The sequence below is a fragment of the Homarus americanus genome, unplaced genomic scaffold (assembly GCF_018991925.1).
Source record: "Homarus americanus isolate GMGI-L3 unplaced genomic scaffold, GMGI_Hamer_2.0 scaffold22250, whole genome shotgun sequence".
Classification (NCBI taxonomy): Eukaryota; Metazoa; Arthropoda; class Malacostraca; order Decapoda; family Nephropidae; genus Homarus; species Homarus americanus.
The window spans coordinates 4,073,122-4,093,269 of record NW_024741189.1 but is presented as its reverse complement, the minus strand read 5'-3'; the positions used below and the strand labels follow the sequence as shown (position 1 = coordinate 4,093,269).

Below are 20,148 nucleotides of genomic sequence, written 5' to 3'. Positions count from 1 at the left end.
GCAAAATATATGACATTTATATTCAAAATATTCCTGGTCTTACAAGGAATCCAGCAATGTCAATTGTATTAGCCTAACTTTAGTTTGAGGTATTATTTATTAAAATTTAGTGGTTTTCCCCCCAAAATTTCTCAGAGGGAAGAGCCAGCGAGTGTAGTGTGAGAAGAGGGGGAGGGAATTGAGTCCATTATTTGAATGGACATTAACTTGGCGACTGTATTTCTCTATTTCTCTTAAGTATTAATTGTGTGCATGTACCATCATAAAATTAAGATGTTATTTTTACTACAACAGAGTTATGTGTTGTCAAAAAGTGGAGTTTGGGGATCGGCCTGGACTCCATTTCAATTAATCCCATATGTTATGTTATTCACTTTACGCGTTTCTCGCTTTCCGGGGTACCCTCCGGGTTACATTAACCGCATAAAGTGAGGGTTAACTGTGTATATATATATATATATATATATATATATATATATATATATATATATATATATATATATATATATATATATATATATATATATATATATATATATACTTATAGGGTCAATTGAACCCAGAGGTCGCGTTAAGTGAAATCGCGTTAAGTGAACAACAGAACATATGGGATTAATTCAATAGAAACCGCCCGACCCCAACTCCACTTTTTGAAGGCACATACCTATGTTGTAGTAAAATAACATCTTAATTTTATGATGGTACATGCACAATTAATACTTAAGAGAAATGAGAAATACAGTCGCAGTTAATGTCCATTCAAATAATGGACTCAACTCCTCCCTCTCACACTACACAGACCGGCTAACAGATGGTCGGTCGGTCCCTCCCCCACCACCCCGTCCCAAGGAGATGTGTGGATAACCTCAACTAAAGTTAGGAAAATATAATTGACATTGCTGGATTCCTTAAGACAGGAATATTGAATATAAATGTCATATATTGGACAAAAAACATAGTTACCTAGAAGATTTTTATCTAAAAATTGTAGAGTTTAAAGCAAAATATATGATGTTTATATTCAAAATGATCACAAATAGAGTTGCAATGTAAAATTGACCGTAATTTGTAATTTATGAAACAATTAATAAAAACTGTAACCCTCCCCACAATCCTCCTTCCAGAGTTTTTAACATTTAGTATTAAATAATACCTCAGATTAAAGTTAGGATAATATAATTGACATTGCTGGATTCTGTAAAGACCAGAATATTGAATATAAATGTCATATATTTTGGAAAAAAGATACCATAGTTACCTAGAGAAAAATTTTATCTAAAATTGTAAGTTTAAAGCAAAATATATGATGTTTATATTCAAATGATATAAAAAATAATTCTTCACGCGTAACAGATGGTGGTTGGTCCTCCCACCAACCGTCCCAGGAGATGTGTGGGACCACTAAATTTTTAATATAATACCTCAAACTAAAGTTAGGATAATATAATTGACATTGCTGGTTCTTTGTATGAATTTTTTATGAGCTAAAACAAATATCTTCAGTTAATAAAAAAAAAATAATAATTCTTCACACGGTAACAGATGGTGGGATTGGTCCTCCTCCCCCACCAGCCGTCCCAAGGAGATGTGTGGGATAGCCACTAAATTTTAATATATAATACCTCAAGAGCTAAAGTTGGGGATAATATAGTGGCGTGCTGCCAGGATTCGCCTGTAAACCAGGAATATTTTGAATATAAATGTCATATATTTTGGACAAAAGATACCATAGTTACCTAGAGAAAAATTTTTTATCTAAAAATTGTAAGTTTAAAGCAAAATATATGATGTTTATATTCAAAATGATCACCAAATTATAAGAATTCCAGCAATGTAGAATTATGAATTTGTAAATTTATGAGAACAAATCTAAAAATAGCGTCTCGGACACTCACATTATGTGGAAAAACCAGCGTTAAGTGAAAGTTCAGATTAGGCAGGCACGTATATAGCAGCGTTAAGTGTAGATTAAGCGGGAGTGAAACTGTGTGTTATATGTATATATATATATATATATATATATATATATATATATATATATATATATATATATATATATATATATATATATATATATATATATATATATATATATATATATACTCATTCACACTATTTTATAATCGCAGTTATGTACTGAATATTCTATGTACACAAAATAAATGTTAAATGAATTATTTATGGTGCATTAGGGTACTGGCCACTTCAGACACTAAAACGGGCTATAAATAGCCTTCTTATCTACATAGGTACCCTTCATCTCACCCTGAGCCAGAGGGAAGGGTCTTGGTAAATATCATTTGTTTGCTTAGTTTCCATTTACTTGAAATAGATTTACCAAATTATTTGTTTATTTATTTATTTATAATATACTGTAATATATTCAACACACTGTAATTATTTTCTTTAATTTATAAACTTGTTTTGCGACAAAGGAATGTTCTCCAGTAGTGTTTCATTAGGATTTGAGTGAAAAATATTACGTACTTACTACATACATTTATTACACAAACATATTTATATATACTGTATGTATACATATATACACATGCACACATTTAATTTACCAATTCACAATATTTTAAAAGCAAATTACCCGACAAGTTAAAAATGTTATTAGCACATGATTATTACTGACGTCATCATGTATTAAAAACCTTCAAAATCCACATCATCAACATCCGATATCATAAGTTCTTCAAGTACATCCTGAGATACATTTATGGTTGCATCATCATAAGGATCAAACTCCAAATCAGATGACGTGGCTTCGGCTTCCGTTTCATCCTCGTCCTCCCACAACATATCATCCTCCATACCATCCATTGAATTAGATATTCCGCACTTTTTAAACGACTTGATACCTGTTTCCACATTAATATCATTCCATGCCTTGATAACAAAATCACACAGTACATCCAGTTCTGGAGCACGCATATTCCCACCTTTCGTGTAAGACTTTTTGCCGCTGATCATCCACTTGTTCCATTGTTCACGAACGCGGTCCTTGAATGGTTTGTTTAGACAAACATCAAGTGGTTGTACGACTGAAGTTAGTCCACCAGGAATAACTGCATTGTCACTGTTGTTCCTCGCCATGCTGGTTTTTGTTCCCTATGTTAAATGACTCGCGAACATATCCCATACTAAGAGGCTATGCTGTTTTCGAAAGCCACCAGGTCGCCTACACCATATATGATCAATCCATAACTTTATTCCTTGTTCGTCCATCCACCCCTTCTCGTTGACGTGAACAAAAACTCCAGCCGGGAACTTGATTTTGGGCATTGTTTTCCTCTTGAGAATTAGCATTGGGTTCAACTTGGTTCCGTCTGCCATGCATGAAAGTACTACTGTAAACCGTGTCTTTTCGTGTCCTGTTGTTTTCACTAACACTGTTTTTGCACCCTTTGTATCAACAGTATGATTACCGACCATGTCGAAGTTCATAGATGTTTCATCCATGTTCCTGATGTTGCTTAATGGATAACAATGTTTCTTACGTTGTTGTATAATGTAGCGATGGAAATTAACAATTTTACAGTTAAGATCTGCTGGTAATTTTTGCGCTATTTTTGTCTTCTGCCTCAGTACCAGATTGCTTCTTTCCATAAAACGACTACACCATGAAGCCGTGGCTTTGAAGTCTTTGCTGTGCTCTTGATTTTGTTTAGCCCACTTAAGTTCCCAAATTCGTATCATGTTTCTTGATACAATATATCCATTTTGACGCTGCTCATGGACAATGTCTACTGCGTGCTTCTCTAGAATCGGCCAGTGTGCAGTGCCTCTTCTCATTGCACATTTAATCCTGGGCATACTTCGTAGCAAGTGTTCCTTTGATCTCCAATCCCGCACCATCTTCTCAGTTACACCGTATTCTCTTGAAGCAGCACAATTGTTGTGTGACTGGGCATATGCTATCACTTTCAGCTTAAAACAAGCTTCATATCTCCTGCGTTTAACAATTGGAGCCATGGTGAGGTTTTATGGTAGCTGGATATTAATATACCGGAGTGTTCACATGGAGAGAGTGCTATTGCTTATGGAGTGATAACTCAACAACTGGACAAGGCAAATGAGAGAAGGGGTATCACGTTTGGGGATAGATAACATGACCTGACGTGGTCACCTTACACATATATGGTAATCATTAAGAATCAAACTCCGAATCAGATGACCTGACTTCTTCTTCATCATTGCCATCCTAAATTTACCACTGTCGGTAGTTTCAAGAATTAAAAGAGTCATTTACTGAATATTCTATGTAAAAAATAATAATTTTAAATTAATTATTTATAGGAGATAAGTATTATGATCAGTAAATATATGGTATTCCTGGCCACTTCAGACACAAAGATGGGATAAAAATAGCCCATCTCCCCCTCTTACAGCTGCCAATGGGAAGCGTCTTGGTAATTAAATTTGATGTTTATTTTCATTGTTTGTCTAATTTATCATGTATCAAAGTAATATTACTAAAAATTGTGTAGGTAGTAGGCAGCTACCAAACAGGTAGATACTACCGCCTGGGAAGATATTGGAAGCATAATGTGTTGTCTAATAGTAGACCCTGCTGCTATATGGCATCACGAAAATTGTGACCAAGTCCCAGGTTGCTGACCTGACTTTCTGCCTCATTTACACACAATTGCAGTTTCAATTGTTCCTCTTACTTTGACAACACAACATACATACAGTATATTATTTCTCACTTTTGATCTTTTTTTTTAATTTTTGTATTTATTTATGGTTAGTTACTTAAAATAAGGCCAATTCACTTCAAGTAATGGCATCAAATGTTACCAGCTGGTGTAGTGTAAACACTAGTGACGTCACTTAAGCGTCTGTATTTAACTGTCGGTAGTTTCAAGAATTAATGCAGTCATTTACTGAATATTCTTTGTAAAAAAATAAATTTTAAATTAATTATTTATAGGAGATAAGTATTATTATCAGTAAATATACCAATATGCATTACTGACCACCTCCACGGCTAAAAATAGCCCAATCTCGCGGTCACTTTCCCTTTCTTGTCTCCTCACTGGCAAATGGGGGGGGCGTGGGGAGGGGTGTGTGATGATAGCTGTGTTTATTACAGGGGTATATTGTTCTTTTACGGTATGTTAGACAGGTTTATAATACATTTTTATTATTTTAATATACCGGTAATCTTAATTTGAATCCAGCTTGCCAAACGTAAGTTTCAGTATAAAATAATTAGTGGTAGGACCTTGTGAGTGGCTTACGATGTTTCCATCACCACTCTTGACACACTAAACCACAATATTTAAGAGGTAAGAATTTTATACCTGGTGATTAAGACGACCCCCTAACTTTGGGCAGATTTTTTTAATGTTCAAATTCCGTCTTATAAGCCGAGATATACGGTATACTATATATATAATGTTATCGTAAATATCACAAACACACATAGGCATGGCTAGGTTTATTACAAAGTGATGAAAAGGGTACGCTTAATACTGTAGTCCACAAAACATGTAGCTATGCTTTTTTTTTTTTTGGTCCCCCATCATACGAGTCACTATACAGTAGTACCCCGATTATGCGATTTACGCGGTCAATTGAACCCACTGGGTACCGCTGAAAGGAAAAACCACGTAAAGTGAACAACAGAACATATGGGATTAATTCCAATAGAGACTGCCCCGACCCCCAAACTCCACTTATTCCGACACAATACCTATGTTGTAGTAAAAAAAACATCTTAATTTTATGATGGTATGCGCACACAATTAATATTTAAGAGAAATACAGTTGCCAGGTTAATGTCCATTCAAATAATGGACTCAACTCCCCCCTCATCCCAGCTCACTGGCTCCTACCTCTCTGAGAAATGTTTGGGTGAAAACACTAGATTTTAACGTATAGTAATAAATAATACCTCAGACTAAAGTTAGGATAACATAAATGACATTTCTGGGTTCCTTGCAGGTCAGGGAATATTTTGAATGTAAACTTCATATATTTTGCACAAAAGATGAAATATTTGCTTTGTGCAAACCAAATTATTACATTAGATCTAAAATTTGTATGTCTAATGCAAAATCCATGATGTTTATATTCGAAATGATCATCACATTGTAAGAATTCCAGCAATGTAAATTATATTCTGGCCGAGTAATTTGTATGAATTTTATGAGCTAAAACAAATATCTTAAGTTAATAAAAAAAAAAATATTCTTCACAACACTATCTGTCAATCAAAATACCCCACCACGCCAGCTGGGTCAGTCGGTCCCAACCCTCCCCCTCACCCCCAACCTTCCCTCCCTACCAGAGAAATGTTTGGTAGAAAACAGTATATTTACATTTTTAGTAATAAATAATACCTCAGACTAAAGTTAGGATAATATAATTGACATTTCTGGATTCCTTGCAGGTCAGGGAATATTTTGAATGTAAACTTCATATATTTTGCACAAAACATAAAATATTTGCTTTGTGTAAACCAAATTATTACATTAGATCTAAAATTTGTATGTTTAATGCAAAATCCATGATGTTTATATTCAAAATGATCATCATATGAGCTAAATAAAAATTATACTTCACCCGCGTATATTAGTAGATGCACCGGGGAAAGTGAAAGTCCGCACTCGGTTCTGGCGAGGTACTGTGTAAATGAGAAATCGCAGAAAGTGAAACGGGTAATACTGTACTTAGTAATGCCACAGAATTTGAAATTGCAACCCCAATTGCAACTGGGGTTGCAATTGTTGAGGCAACTAGAAATGTCTGATTACAGCAAATGTGTTTTTGTCAATTTGTAGGTGAAAGATTTTATCCTCAATAGATGTTGGTTAACATTATACCTGGAGGCAAATGTTTAAAAATAGCCTAAGATAGGAAGCATATTCCTTTAACACATAATATCTGACCAGTATGGGGAGGATCATCGTGTCTCCATGAGGGGGTCGTGGAGTGGTGGTCCAGCAGGCGTCACGGATTTTATTTGAGGCACGGACGTATATGCGATCGGAAGTTGTTCGGTCGGATGTTAACCGGCGCATGACTATATATTACATTTTTGTATAAATAATAACAATCCCAATATAGTGGTCCCTCGGTTAACGAACACAATTCGTTCCAGTAGGTCATTCGTTAACTGAAAATTTCGTTAAACGAAACCGTTTTTTCAATGGGATTTTGCAGCAATTCAATACAAATTATATTCTCCTAACTTTAGTCTGAGATATTATATATGATTAAGCCTGTAAGCCTAGTGCTTTCCCCCAAACATTTCTCGGGAAGGTGGGGGGTAAGGAGGGAGGGATCCAGGGAGCGTGGGAAGAGGGGGGGGGGGAACGGGAGTTGAGTTGTACAGAGTACTTTGACAGTTAGGGGGAAGGTCTGGTAAAGTATTTAATTTATTTATTTGTTGCTCATAAAATTGTATACAGTATTACCCCGCCTAACGCGGTTTCACTTAGCGTGTTTTACCGTATACGCGGTGCCTCGCCAGAGCTGAACTTTTACTTAACGCGGGTTTTTTTCACATATACGCGGTGAGTGTCCGGCTCGAGACGCTATTTTTAGATTTGCGCCACCCTGCCCGACTGCCTGTTTTAGCTAATAAAATTCATACAAATTACCCGGCCAGAATATAATTTGCATTGCTGGAATTCTTACAATATGATGATCATTTTGAATATAAACATCATAGATTTTGCATTAGACATACAAATTTTAGATATAATGTTTACTCTGAGTAAATATGTTATTTTTTGTGAAAAATATATGACATTTGTATTCAAAATATTCCTGGTCTTACAAGGAATCCAGCAATGTCAATTATATTATCCTAACTTTAGTTTGAGGTATTATTTATTACTAAAAAGTTAAATATTCTGGTTTTCCCACACATCTCCTTGGGACAGTTGGTGGGGGGTGGGGGGGAGGGAGGGACCGACCGACCATCTGTTACCCTGTGAAGAATATTTTTTTTTTTATTAACTTAAGATATTTGTTTTAGCTCATAAAATTCATACAAATTACCCGGTCAGAATATAATTTACATTGCTGGAATTCTTTTAATTTGATGATCATTTTGAATATAAACATCATAGATTTTGCATTAGACATACAAATTTTAGATAAAATGTTTACTGAGTAAATATGTTCTCTTTTGTGCAAAATATATGACATTTATATTCAAAATATTCCTGGTCTTACAAGGAATCCAGCAATGTCAATTATATTATCCTAACTTTAATCTGAGGTATTATTTAATACAAAATGGTAAAATTTAGTTTTTTCACCCAACCTTTCTCTTGAAGGGAGGATTGGTGGGGGGTGGGGGGGAGGGTTGGGACTGACCGCGCGGTTGGAAGAGGGGGGTAGGCAAGGTGGGGTACTTTGATTGACAGATAGTGTCGTGAAGAATATTTTTTTTATTATTAACTGAAGATATTTGTTTTAGCTCATAAAATTCATACAAATTACCCGGCCAGAATATAATTTACATTGCTGGAATTCTTACAATTTGGTGATCATTTTGAGTTTAAACATCATATATTTTGCATTAGACATACAAATTTTAGATAAAATGTTTACTCTGAGTAAATATGTTATCTTTTGTGCAAAATATATGACATTTATATTCAAAATATTCCTGGTCTTACAAGGAATCCAGCAATGTCAATTGTATTATCCTAACTTTAGTTTGAGGTATTATTTATTAAAATTTAGTGGTTTTCCCCAAAAAATTTCTCAAACAGGGAAGAGCCAGCAGTGTAGTGTGAGAAGAGGGGGAGGGAGTTGAGTCCATTATTTGAATGGACATTAACTTGGCGACTGTATTTCTCTTAAGTATTAATTGTGTGCATGTACCATCTTAAAATTAAGATGTTATTTTTACTACAGCATAGTTATGTGTCGTCAAAAAGTGGAGTTTGGGGGTCTGGCCGGTTTCTATTGCAATTAATCCCATATGTTCTGTTGTTCACTTAACGTGGTTTTCACTTAACACAGTACCCTCTGGGTTTTATTGACCGCGTTAAGTGGGGTACAACTGTATAAATAACGGCCAGAATATAATTTACATTGCTGGAATTCTTATAAGATAGTGATTAATTAGAATACAGTATAAACAAGCAATAATTTGCATTAGACATACAAATTTTAGATCTTATTTAAGAATTTTATTAGAGAGCAAAAATTTTATCTTTTATGTAAAATATATGACGTTTATATTCAAATTATTCGCTGTCTTGCAAGGAATCCAGCAATGCCAATTATATTCTCCTAACTTTAGTCTGAGGTATTATTTATTATTCAACCTGTAAGCCTTGTGTGTTTCCCCAAACTTTTTTAGGGAAGGTGGGGGGAGGGAGGGAGGGAGGGGTGACAGTGACATGTTTGACAGTTGGTGCCTGTGGTGTGAAGTATTTACCTATATACTCGTCTATATTTCTACCTGTTTATAGGTCGACCCCGATTTTTTGATCAAGAAATCATTAATTTATGATATGCCTCATTTATAGGTCGACCCAAGTTATTGAGGGTATTGGAACAGCAAAACCTTCACTAAAAACACTCTACGTCCTATAAACTGAGGGTCGCCGTGCATGAAACACCGAGCGCCGAAGGCAAATTGTTTATCATTATTACGACACTTTACACTGAAACGCGGGTAGTTTCAGCAAAAATATTGTATATTTCCATTCAAGTTTTTATTCAAGTCAATTAGGAGGGAATATTATTGTAATACAACAGTTTTTTTAACTGAAAACCATTCGAAAAGCGATTACGGTAACATCTTTTGAACAACGAAAGAAAGCGAAAGTCGATTGTTTTCGTCATGGTTTTATCCCAGTTTCCACTGTAATACGTACGTCATTTCAGCAAAATTATTACATTTCGGTGAATGTATTATATCGAGCACAGTATGAATAGAATATCATTGTAATATAACAGTATTTTAACCGAAAACTATTAAAAAAACGAGTAACATTTCTTGAACATCGGAAGGTTAGGTAAAGTCTTTTGTTTTCGTCATGTATTTTATCCTATTTTACATTGAAATACATCACGTTTCAGCAAAACTACTATTTATTTCTGAGAATATATTCATTCAGGCGCAGTTTAGGTAAAATATACATGTGATGTAACATTTTTTTAGCTGAAAACGATTCGAAAAACACTTACCCCTCTAGCCCTGTTCAAGGAGAAGACTGGGAAGAGCTGTTTGGTGCTTAAGACGATGACAAGGAAAATGATTTTGATGAATTTTAATGAAAATATTCAGAAATATGGTATCGTAGTATTCATTCAAGTGAATTAGGATAGAATATTATTGGAATACAACAGTAGTGACGATGTGGAGGAGGCGGAGGGATAGAGCGGGGAGGAGTGGTGAGTCGGTGACTGGCGGGAACAGGGACGAGTGGAGATGCCAGCCAGTACATTACGGGTGTACAGTATTATTTGTTTTTATAGCTCTTTTTGCATTTTAATATTAAATACTGTACATTACGTTTCAACAAAACTACTATTTATTTCTGAAAATATGGAAATGTAATATTTTTGCTGAAATGACGTACGTATTACAGTGGAAAGTGGGATAAAATCATGACGAAAACAATGACTTTCGCTTTCTTTCGTTCAAAAGATGTTACCGTAATCGCTTTTCGAATGGTTTTCAGTTGTGGGATTATGAGGCTAATGATAGGATAGAATATTATTGTAATACAGTACGGTACAACAGTTTTTTAACTGAAAACCATTCGAAAAGCGTTTACGGTAAAATCTTTTGAACAACGAAAGAAAGCGAAAGTCATTGTTTTCGTCATGATTTTATCCCACTTTCCACTGTAATATGTACGTCATTTCAGCCAAAATATTACATTACCATATTAATTTCTGAGAATATATTCATTCAGTCACTGTTAAGGTAAAATACACTTGTGGTGTAATATTTTAATGAAAATGCGGTACAGGTAGTTCTGCTATAACGCGATAGTAGTGTTCTTGTAAAACATCATGTTATAGAAATTCGTGTAATAGAAATAACAGGGCTTATGGAGAAAATAGGGTTAGGTGCAGATTACTCCAAATCGAAAAAAAATTTCGTAGTTAGCTTAACACAAAGGATAGCACAGTCTAAATAAATGTTACATTCATATCTAATAATGAAATCATACAGTAAATGTTACACTTTACCTTGAAAAAATATGAATATAACTTGATGGGGGATAAGGGTGATGTTGAGGCTGAGGAGTCATGAAACATCAAGCTTTTCTTCAAGTGGTATAGCCTTTCTTTTACGATCACCACCGGAAATGCGATCACCAGAGTGCTTCCCAGAGATATTCTTCTTTTCCATAGTCACAAAATTGGAGAAACAGTAATCAGAATTCACTGAGGACACTTAAAAACTTCACAAGTGTTTCAAACAAAGTGTGGAGTAAACAGAGCGCGCGGGTCTAAAACGCTATGTATTTTGTTTTTCTCTTATTTAAAATTTTACATTTTCCATATACTGTACAGGTATACTGTATACATAAATATTACATAAATTATTTCTGCAATTCTTCACAAACAAAACACATAAATCAATTGAACATGTGATGTCGAACGTGAACTGTAAACACTGCATAACCCCGCACCAAGCCACAATGTACAGTACACTTTAAATGCTACTTATTTTGTTTTTCTTTCTTATTTAAAATTTTACAATTTACATATACTGTACAGGTATTTCTTCACAAACAAAACACATAAATCAATTGAACAAGTGATGTCGAACGTGAACTGTAAACATTGAGCCAAGCCACAACACTGTACAGTACACTTTAAACGCTACGTATTTAGTTTTTCTCTTTTCTTTAAATGTTTACAATTTACATATATATATATATATATATATATATATATATATATATATATATATATATATATATATATATATATATATATATATATATATATATATATATATATATATATATATATATATAACATATATATATATATATATATATATATATATATATATATATATATATATATATATATATATATATATATATATATATATATATGATAACCACAGGAAAGGAAGAAAAAACAGAGTTCCCAAGCTAGTGTAATTCACATCTTCAGGGGTGAGTACAGACTAGAGAGAGTAATACAAATCAAGGTGTATATATACGAGGAGGGTGAGACCAGGTCACAATGGGAACCGTGTGTTTCTTCCCTCCTTTTGGTTACACTGAATCACGCAATACCCTACAGTGATTTACTTGCATATATATATATATATATATATATATATATATATATATATATATATATATATATATATATATATATATATATATATATATATATATATATATATATATATATATATATATATATATATATATATATATATATATATATATATATATATATATACATTGTATTACCCTTTCTAACGCGTTTCACTTAACGCGTTTTATCATATACGCGTGCCTCGCCAGAGCTGAACTTTCACTTAACACGGATTTGTCCACATATACGCGTGAGTGTCCGGCTCGAGACGCTATTTTTAGATTTGCCCCACCCGCCACCCTGCCTGACTGCCTGTTTTAGCTCATAAAATTCATACAAATTACCCGGCCAGAATATAATTTACATTGCTGGAATTCTTATAATTTGGTGATCATTTTGAATATAAACATCATATATTTTGCATTAGACATACAAATTTTAGATAAAAATTTTTCTCTGAGTAACTATGTTATCTTTTGTGCAAAATATATGACATTTATATTCAAAATATTCCTGGTCTTACAAGGAATCCAGCAATGTCAATTATATTATCCTAAATTTAGTTTGAGGTATTATTTATTACAAAAAAGTTAAGTATTCTGGTTTTCCCACACATCTCCTTGGGACGGTTGGTGGGGGGTGGGGGGGGGAGGGAGGGACCGACCGACCATCTGTTACCCTGTGAAGAATTTTTTTTTTTTTTATTAACGGAAGATATTTGTTTTAGCTCATAAAATTCATACAAATTACCCGGTCAGAATATAATTTACATTGCTGGAATTCTTATAATTTGGTGATCATTTTGAATATAAACATCATATATTTTGCATTAGACATACAAATTTTAGATAATATTTTTTCTCTGGGTAACTATGTTATCTTTTGTGCAAAATATATGACATTTATATTCAAAATATTCCTGGTCTTACAAGGAATCCAGCAATGTCAATTGTATTATCCTAACTTTAGTTTGAGGTATTATTTATTAAAATTTAGTGGTTTTCCCCCAAAAATTTCTCAGAGAGGGAAGAGCCGGCAGTGTAGTGTGAGAGAGGGGGAGGGAGTTGAGTCCATTATTTGAATGGACATTAACTTGGCGACTGTATTTCTCTATTTCTCTTAAGTATTAATTGTGTGCATGTACCATCATAAAATTAAGATGTTATTTTTACTACAACATAGTTATGTGTCTTCAAAAAGTGGAGTTTGGGGGTCGGGCCGGTTTCTATTGGAATTAATCCCATATGTTCTGTTGTTCACTTAACGCGGATTTCACTTAACACGGGACCCTCTGGGTTCTATTGACCGCGTTAAGTGGGGTACAACTGTATATATATATATATATATATATATATATATATATATATATATATATATATATATATATATATATATATATATATATATATATATATATATATATATATGTAATTTACATATTATTCATATTATGCTAGAGCGCCCACAAAACATGAGAAACGTTTGAGTCCCCCAGTAGAGATGTCCGTTCTCTATCCACTCCAGGATGTCCGTTTTCTTTTTGTGTACTCGCTCAGGGACTCAAGTATTTCTGTATATGACACAGGATGATAAGGGAATTTGAATTTATTTGTTTATTTATTTATATATAATATACTGTAATATATTAAATATACTGCAAGTATTTTCTTTAATTTATATACGTGTTTCGCGAAAAAGGGAGGCTACATTTATGGTGATCGTTAAGGACCAAACTCCGAATCCATGACGTGACTTCTGTTCATTATTTATATCCTAAATTTACCACTGTAGGTAGTTTCAAGAATTAATGCAGTCATTTACTGAATATTCTTTGCAAAAAAATAAATTTTAAATGAATTATTTATAAGAGATAAGTATTATGATCAGTAAATATACAGATATGCATTACTGACCACCTCCGAACACAAGGACGGCTAAAAATAGCCACAGGCGGTCACAGTCAAGGTCACTTTCCCTTTCTTGTCACTGGCAAATGGGGGAGGGGGGGATGATAATAGCAGCTGTGTTTATTACGGTATGTTAGACAGGTTTATAATACATTTTTATTATTTTAATATACCGGTAATCTTCATTTTAATCCAGCTTACCAAACTTAAGTTTCAGTATAAAATAATTAGTGGTACTGTAGGACCTTGTGAGTGGTTTACTGTATACATAAATATTACATAAATTATTTCTGCAATTCTTCACAAACAAAACACATAAATCAATTGAATATGTGATGTCGAACGTGAACTGTAAACACTGTGTGTGATGTAGAGAGAGCGCGGGTGTAAAACGCTATGTAATTTGATTTTCTCTTTTATGTAAAATTTTACAATTTACTTATAATATATAGGTATACTGTATACATAAATATTACATACATTATTTCTGCAATTGTTCACAAACAAAACACATAACTCAATTGAACATGTGATGTCGAACGTGAACTGAAGCCACAACAACCGTTCGAGTGGAATCGCGTTAGAGCAAACGAGTTCGCGTTTTACAAATATCGTTCCTCAATTCATAAATCGCGTTCGAGCAAATTCGCGTTGTCAAAACACGCGTTATAGCAGAACTCACTGTATTGTAGTTTTTTTTTGTTTCAAATTTAATTTACAAAGATTGATGTTTTGAATGTAATGAACAAAAATTTATGTACAGTATCTATAAATAAACTTTAAAAAATTAATACTTTATTTTACATCGTCCTGTGCATACCATATCATGCATTTGGCTACTTTGGGCTTGCTATGATGACGCAAGAGATCTGCCCTGGCAACTGTACCGACACTCACAGCTGGTGGTGCGTTGGTGCGTCGTTTCCATTGTTTACTGGTAGTTACTGGCAAATAATTTTCAACCTAACGAAACTATTACCCGTTTAGAGGTCGACCCCCAATTATTTGCCAAATAATTTGGTCTTAAAACCTCGAACTACACACAGGTATATACGGTAAATAAGGACATGGGGGTCCAGGGGTTTTATATTGGGGGGGGCAGCAAAAGTACACGGATTTTTAACATTCACGGGTGTCTTTGTTACCTAACCCCCGCGTATGTTAGGGGCCGACTTATAATAAATAATGATGGTCCAAGTACTGAGCCTTGCGGAACTCCACTAGTGACGTTGCTCCAATGGGATTTAGTGCCGTTAATGCTCACTCGCTGTTTTCTGTCCTGCAACCACGCCCTAATCCATTTTAGAATATCACCTTTAATGCTATGAGCCTCCACTTTTCTTATTAGTCTTTCGTGGGGGACTGTCGAAGGCTTTGCTAAAGTCGAGTTATACCACATCATAATTGTGCCCCTCATCCACTGATTCGAAAACTGATGAAAAGAATGTTAATAGATTAGTTATACATGAACGCCCACTTGTGAAGCCATGTTGGGAATCATTGATCAACTTGTTTTTCTCCAGGTGATTTCGAATAGAGTTTGAAATGATTGCTTCCAGTAATTTGCCTACAATTGATGTTAGACTGATTGGACGGTAGTTAGAGGGTAGTGATCTATCTCCCTTCTTGAAAATCGGTAAAGGGCATACTAAGCTCTTCCTTACATTCCTTTAATACTCTGGCAAATATCTCATCGGGACTAGGTGACATATTAGACTTTAGTGTGTGTATTTGCTTACTAACATCATTACTAGTCACTACTATCTTGCTTAATTTCTTTTCTTCGCTATCTCTGTATAGAGTCGGAGCTTCAGGTATCGTGTTTAAATTTTCGGTGGTGAAAACTGTGGAAAAATATTTATTCAGATTATTGCTCATTTCTCCATCGTTATCAGTTAGCTCGCCGGTATCTAATTGTTTTGGCCCAATCTTTTCTCGTGTTATAGTTTGATACATTTGATAGAATCCCTTGGGGTTTGACTTTGCCTCCCTTGCTATCTTCATTTCATTATTCCTCTTTGTTTTTCTTATCTCGGTCTTTACCCGACCGACCAATACCTTAGAGTAATCTCTGAGGTAAACTTCACCATGGTTTATTCTCCTACCTATTGAAGGTTCCAAGTGTTCCCTGAAGAAGGCAGTGATAGGTAGGGAAACACCAGGTAACACTGAAGTCCATTTATTAATGGATAGGAGAGATACAAGTAGTGATCAGCGTGTGCCATGCACGACCCACGGAGTCAGACTGAGGCTGCATTGCCATATGGCAGCCTCGGGGCAATGTTGCCACATAACACGTGCATTGTTGCCACGTAATTACATACATAGATGCTACTCGACACAGTAGCTTATATACAAGGTTGCTACTCGGCACAGTAGCTTAGATACATAACCTACACCTATAGCCTTCCTTTGTCCAGTAAGGTTCTTTAAATAATTATTTATCCATTTAGGGTCATTGTTTGATCTGATTTTTTTGTATGGTATGTTCTGCCTTTGTGCATTAAGTAACTCATTATTTAAATTGTCGTGGAACTTGGCAACCTCAGATCTCGTTATCAGGTCAATTTCAACCGTCATGTCTCCGGGTAGGGTGAGGTCGCCCTCTGTGGGTACATTGAGTGAGGTCACCTCATGTGAGGTCATATAGTTCACCCCCAAGCATGATACCCTCTCTTTCAGCTGCCTCTTCAAACTATCAAAGTTTGCCCTTCTGAAATCTGGGACTTTAGTGGAAATTTCCTTGCGGCTGTCCTGAAATTCTAACTGGAATCTAATTTCTTTGTGATCGCTGTTTGCAAGTGCGTTACCTACCTCGACATTACTAATGAGGTTTTCTCTGTTTGACAGAACTAAATCGAATGTATTATTACCCCGGGTGGGTTCGGTCATATGTTGACTTCGGAAACAGTCCTGGATCGTTTCAAGAAAATCCTCTGATTCTGAGTTACCCGTAAGGTCAGTCCAATCTATTTGGCTAAAGTTAAAGTCGCCTACTATACAGACTTTGCTGTGTATGAATACAAAATTTTCAAGTTTGGTTTAAATTTTTGTTAAAATATCGAGATTAAATATTCAACCAAAAATAAATCTTACAAGATAGAAAAATTGGACTCTGGAGTTAGGTTGAGGAAAGGTTCTTCTTGTGCTGAGTGTTTGTTTCATTGAAATCGGTCAAAATTTTTTAGAGAAATTCCAGTCTGAGTGTTGGAAAATTTTATTTTGAGATACAAGCCGATAGAGTTTCTCCACCTTTCTTCCCTGTGTAAGTGCTAATTCTGAGCCGATTTTACATGTAATATCTTGTTTTTTTGTGTATTTTTACATCCCCGACTGAACTCCAGTTACATTCTTTATGTGAGGTAGAGGGGAAGGCTGGGGCTGGGCTGCATCAGATGCCCCCCGAGACAGCTGTTACAGTCGCTATCATAGCAAATAGTTTCTTCTTTCATCCTCTTGGATTTAGCAGTGCTCTTGGCACGTGCTTCTTTTAGTTGTCTTTCATGTTTTGAATGACATGCCATCCTGATATTTGAGAAGAGATGCCTGGTACAGCAGTACAAGTGAGGTAAGATGTGTGGTGCATTGGAGTGCACACCACTCCTTCCTGTCCAACCCTATTGATGACACGTGCCTCTATTAGTGACTACCACTTCCCCTTTACTTGCCACATGTTGCCTGAAATGAATTTCGAAAGTCTTTTATGTGCTATTCCAAATTTTGGGGGAAAATATTTTGCCATGATCATTCATATGTCTACCCAAGGAAGGTTGGGGGACCATACATAACTGCAAAAATATTACGAATATTGCCATAAAACTCGATACAGATATATGCAACACCTTTGCTCAGGAATTTTTTCATATTTATCATTTTTTTTTCATTTCTCTTCGATCTAAGCCGGACGCTCCTCTTAAAAGGAACCGTAGTAGCTATTGAATGGATGTGAAATTAGAAGTTATATGTCGTAAAAAAAGTGGTGAGCGTGTATCAATGAACCACTTTTACAGAAATGGGTATGCGAGTGTGTGGTTCTTCTCCTCCTACTCCTCTCATTATTATTATTACAGTCGACCCTCGTTAATTCGGACTAATAGGGGGGGAAGGGTGTCCATTTTAGCAGATTGTCCGAATTAACTGATTTAGGGGTTAATATTGCATTATACAGCTATATGTATGTTTATTTGAGTGCCCCGTCATAGGAGTCCGTTTTCTCTCACTTCAGGACGCCTGAGTCGTCCGTTTTCTCTTAATCTTAGAGTGCACCAGAGACTTCATTATTTCTTAGAAGTGACACAGAATTTGATATTGCAACTGGGGTTGCAATTGTTGAGGCAACTTAGGTATGTCTGATTACAGTTGGAATATTCAAGATCCATTGTGAGTGATGTTTAAAGCTTCAACTGTCTTTATTGTTGGTAAAACTTGTCAAGTCTGTCAGTCTGAGTGGCATGTGTAAGGCCTTGTGTTTGTACAACCGCTAAATATATAAATAGTATATAATGTTATAGTAATTATCAGAAGCACACATAGGCATGACTAGGTTTATTACAAAGTGATGAAAAGGATACTGTACAGTGGGTAGTCCACAAAACATGTAGCCATGTCTCTTTATTTGAGTGCCCCGTCATAGGAGTCCATTTTCTCTCACTTCAGGACGCCTGAGTCGTCCGTTTCCTCTTAATCTTAGAGTGCACCAGAGACTTAGAAGTGACACAGAATTTGATATTGTAACCCCAATTGCAACTGGGACAGTCCTCGAACCAGAAATTTGATACGGACAGTTCAGATTTCGTCCGAATTATCCAAAATCCGGATTAAAGGGGTCCGAATTAATGAGGGTCGACTGTATTAATATTAATATTATTATTATTATTATTATTATTATTATTATTATTATTATTGTTGTTGGATGAGTAAAACGGTTAATGTTATTTGGTTTTTTCTTGTTTTTTTTTTGTAATGTCATGTAGGACAAGTAGTCTCTTGTTTCATCATGATAATTAAAAAAAATTCTTATGATTTCAGTGAACAAGACAAAGTGACAACACGGTATCTCAAGTGCAGACAGGACTAATTCATCCAAGACTCATCTTCCAGGGTATAAAGAAACATCTACAGTATGCCTAAAATTTCGTCTCTCTTACGGTACATTTTGTTACAGTGATGTATATGCATTTTTGCATTTCAGGATATTCCATTTTATTATGAAATTGTTTGCCCTGTAAGGAAAAATGTAATTGATAACATTTTAAAGTTGTTCTCTAAGGTAGCATTTTCAAGATTTGTAATTATACAAGGACCTCTCCCACACATAACAGGGTTCCTATGGAGGCTAAATAAATGTGTCTTTTTGTATTTGTTTTTCATAATCCTCATTTTATTTTCATCAATAATTATTAGGTGTGTGTGTGTGTGCACTACTCAGCTTAGATTGTGAAAGAAACACATGTTCTCAGTAAACATTACCTGTAACATTGTAGGCAGAAGGATATTTTGCAATAACTTCTATATTACCTATGAGTTCTCTATAACTTTCTATACACTAGCTGTTTTTTCTTTATCTCTCAATATGTTAACTGTATTACAGATGACTTCCTTGAACCCTGAAGTTAACCGTCTTGCGTCAGATCATTGGGTAGCACTATTTGCATCGGTGACACAAATTGCATCTTTAAACTTTTACAAATTTACCATAAAAAGGGTTTTAAGATAATTGTATCAAATGTTTGTGTGTTATGCATGATCTTGCAAGGAAAGTTTTCAGTAAATACTAAAGCACGGGTGGAGCTCTGCTGGCCATCATTTTCCTGTCGTCATCCTTGCTGATTGGTCGCATTTGTCTCTATTTCCTCTCCCACCCTCCCCACAATTAGTTGTATCAAAATTCCAAAGCTGCCTTGGAAAACTCATAAAATTCTGCTTCCATAACTATGTAATACCTTGGTAGATTTGTGAGAAA

General features: G+C 34.8%; 1 protein-coding gene across 1 annotated transcript in view; it reads left to right on the top strand.

The window, feature by feature from the left end:
• The window catches only part of LOC121875682 (proteasome subunit beta type-3-like), a gene marked incomplete in the record, with an annotated part of 98,405 nt that extends 78,861 nt beyond the window's left edge, over positions 1 to 19,544 (top strand). The window contains 1 exon segment of the mRNA XM_042380302.1: positions 19,215 to 19,544. Coding sequence (XP_042236236.1) covers positions 19,215 to 19,263 — 49 coding nt within the window.
• Positions 19,545 to 20,148: the final 604 nt, after the last annotated feature.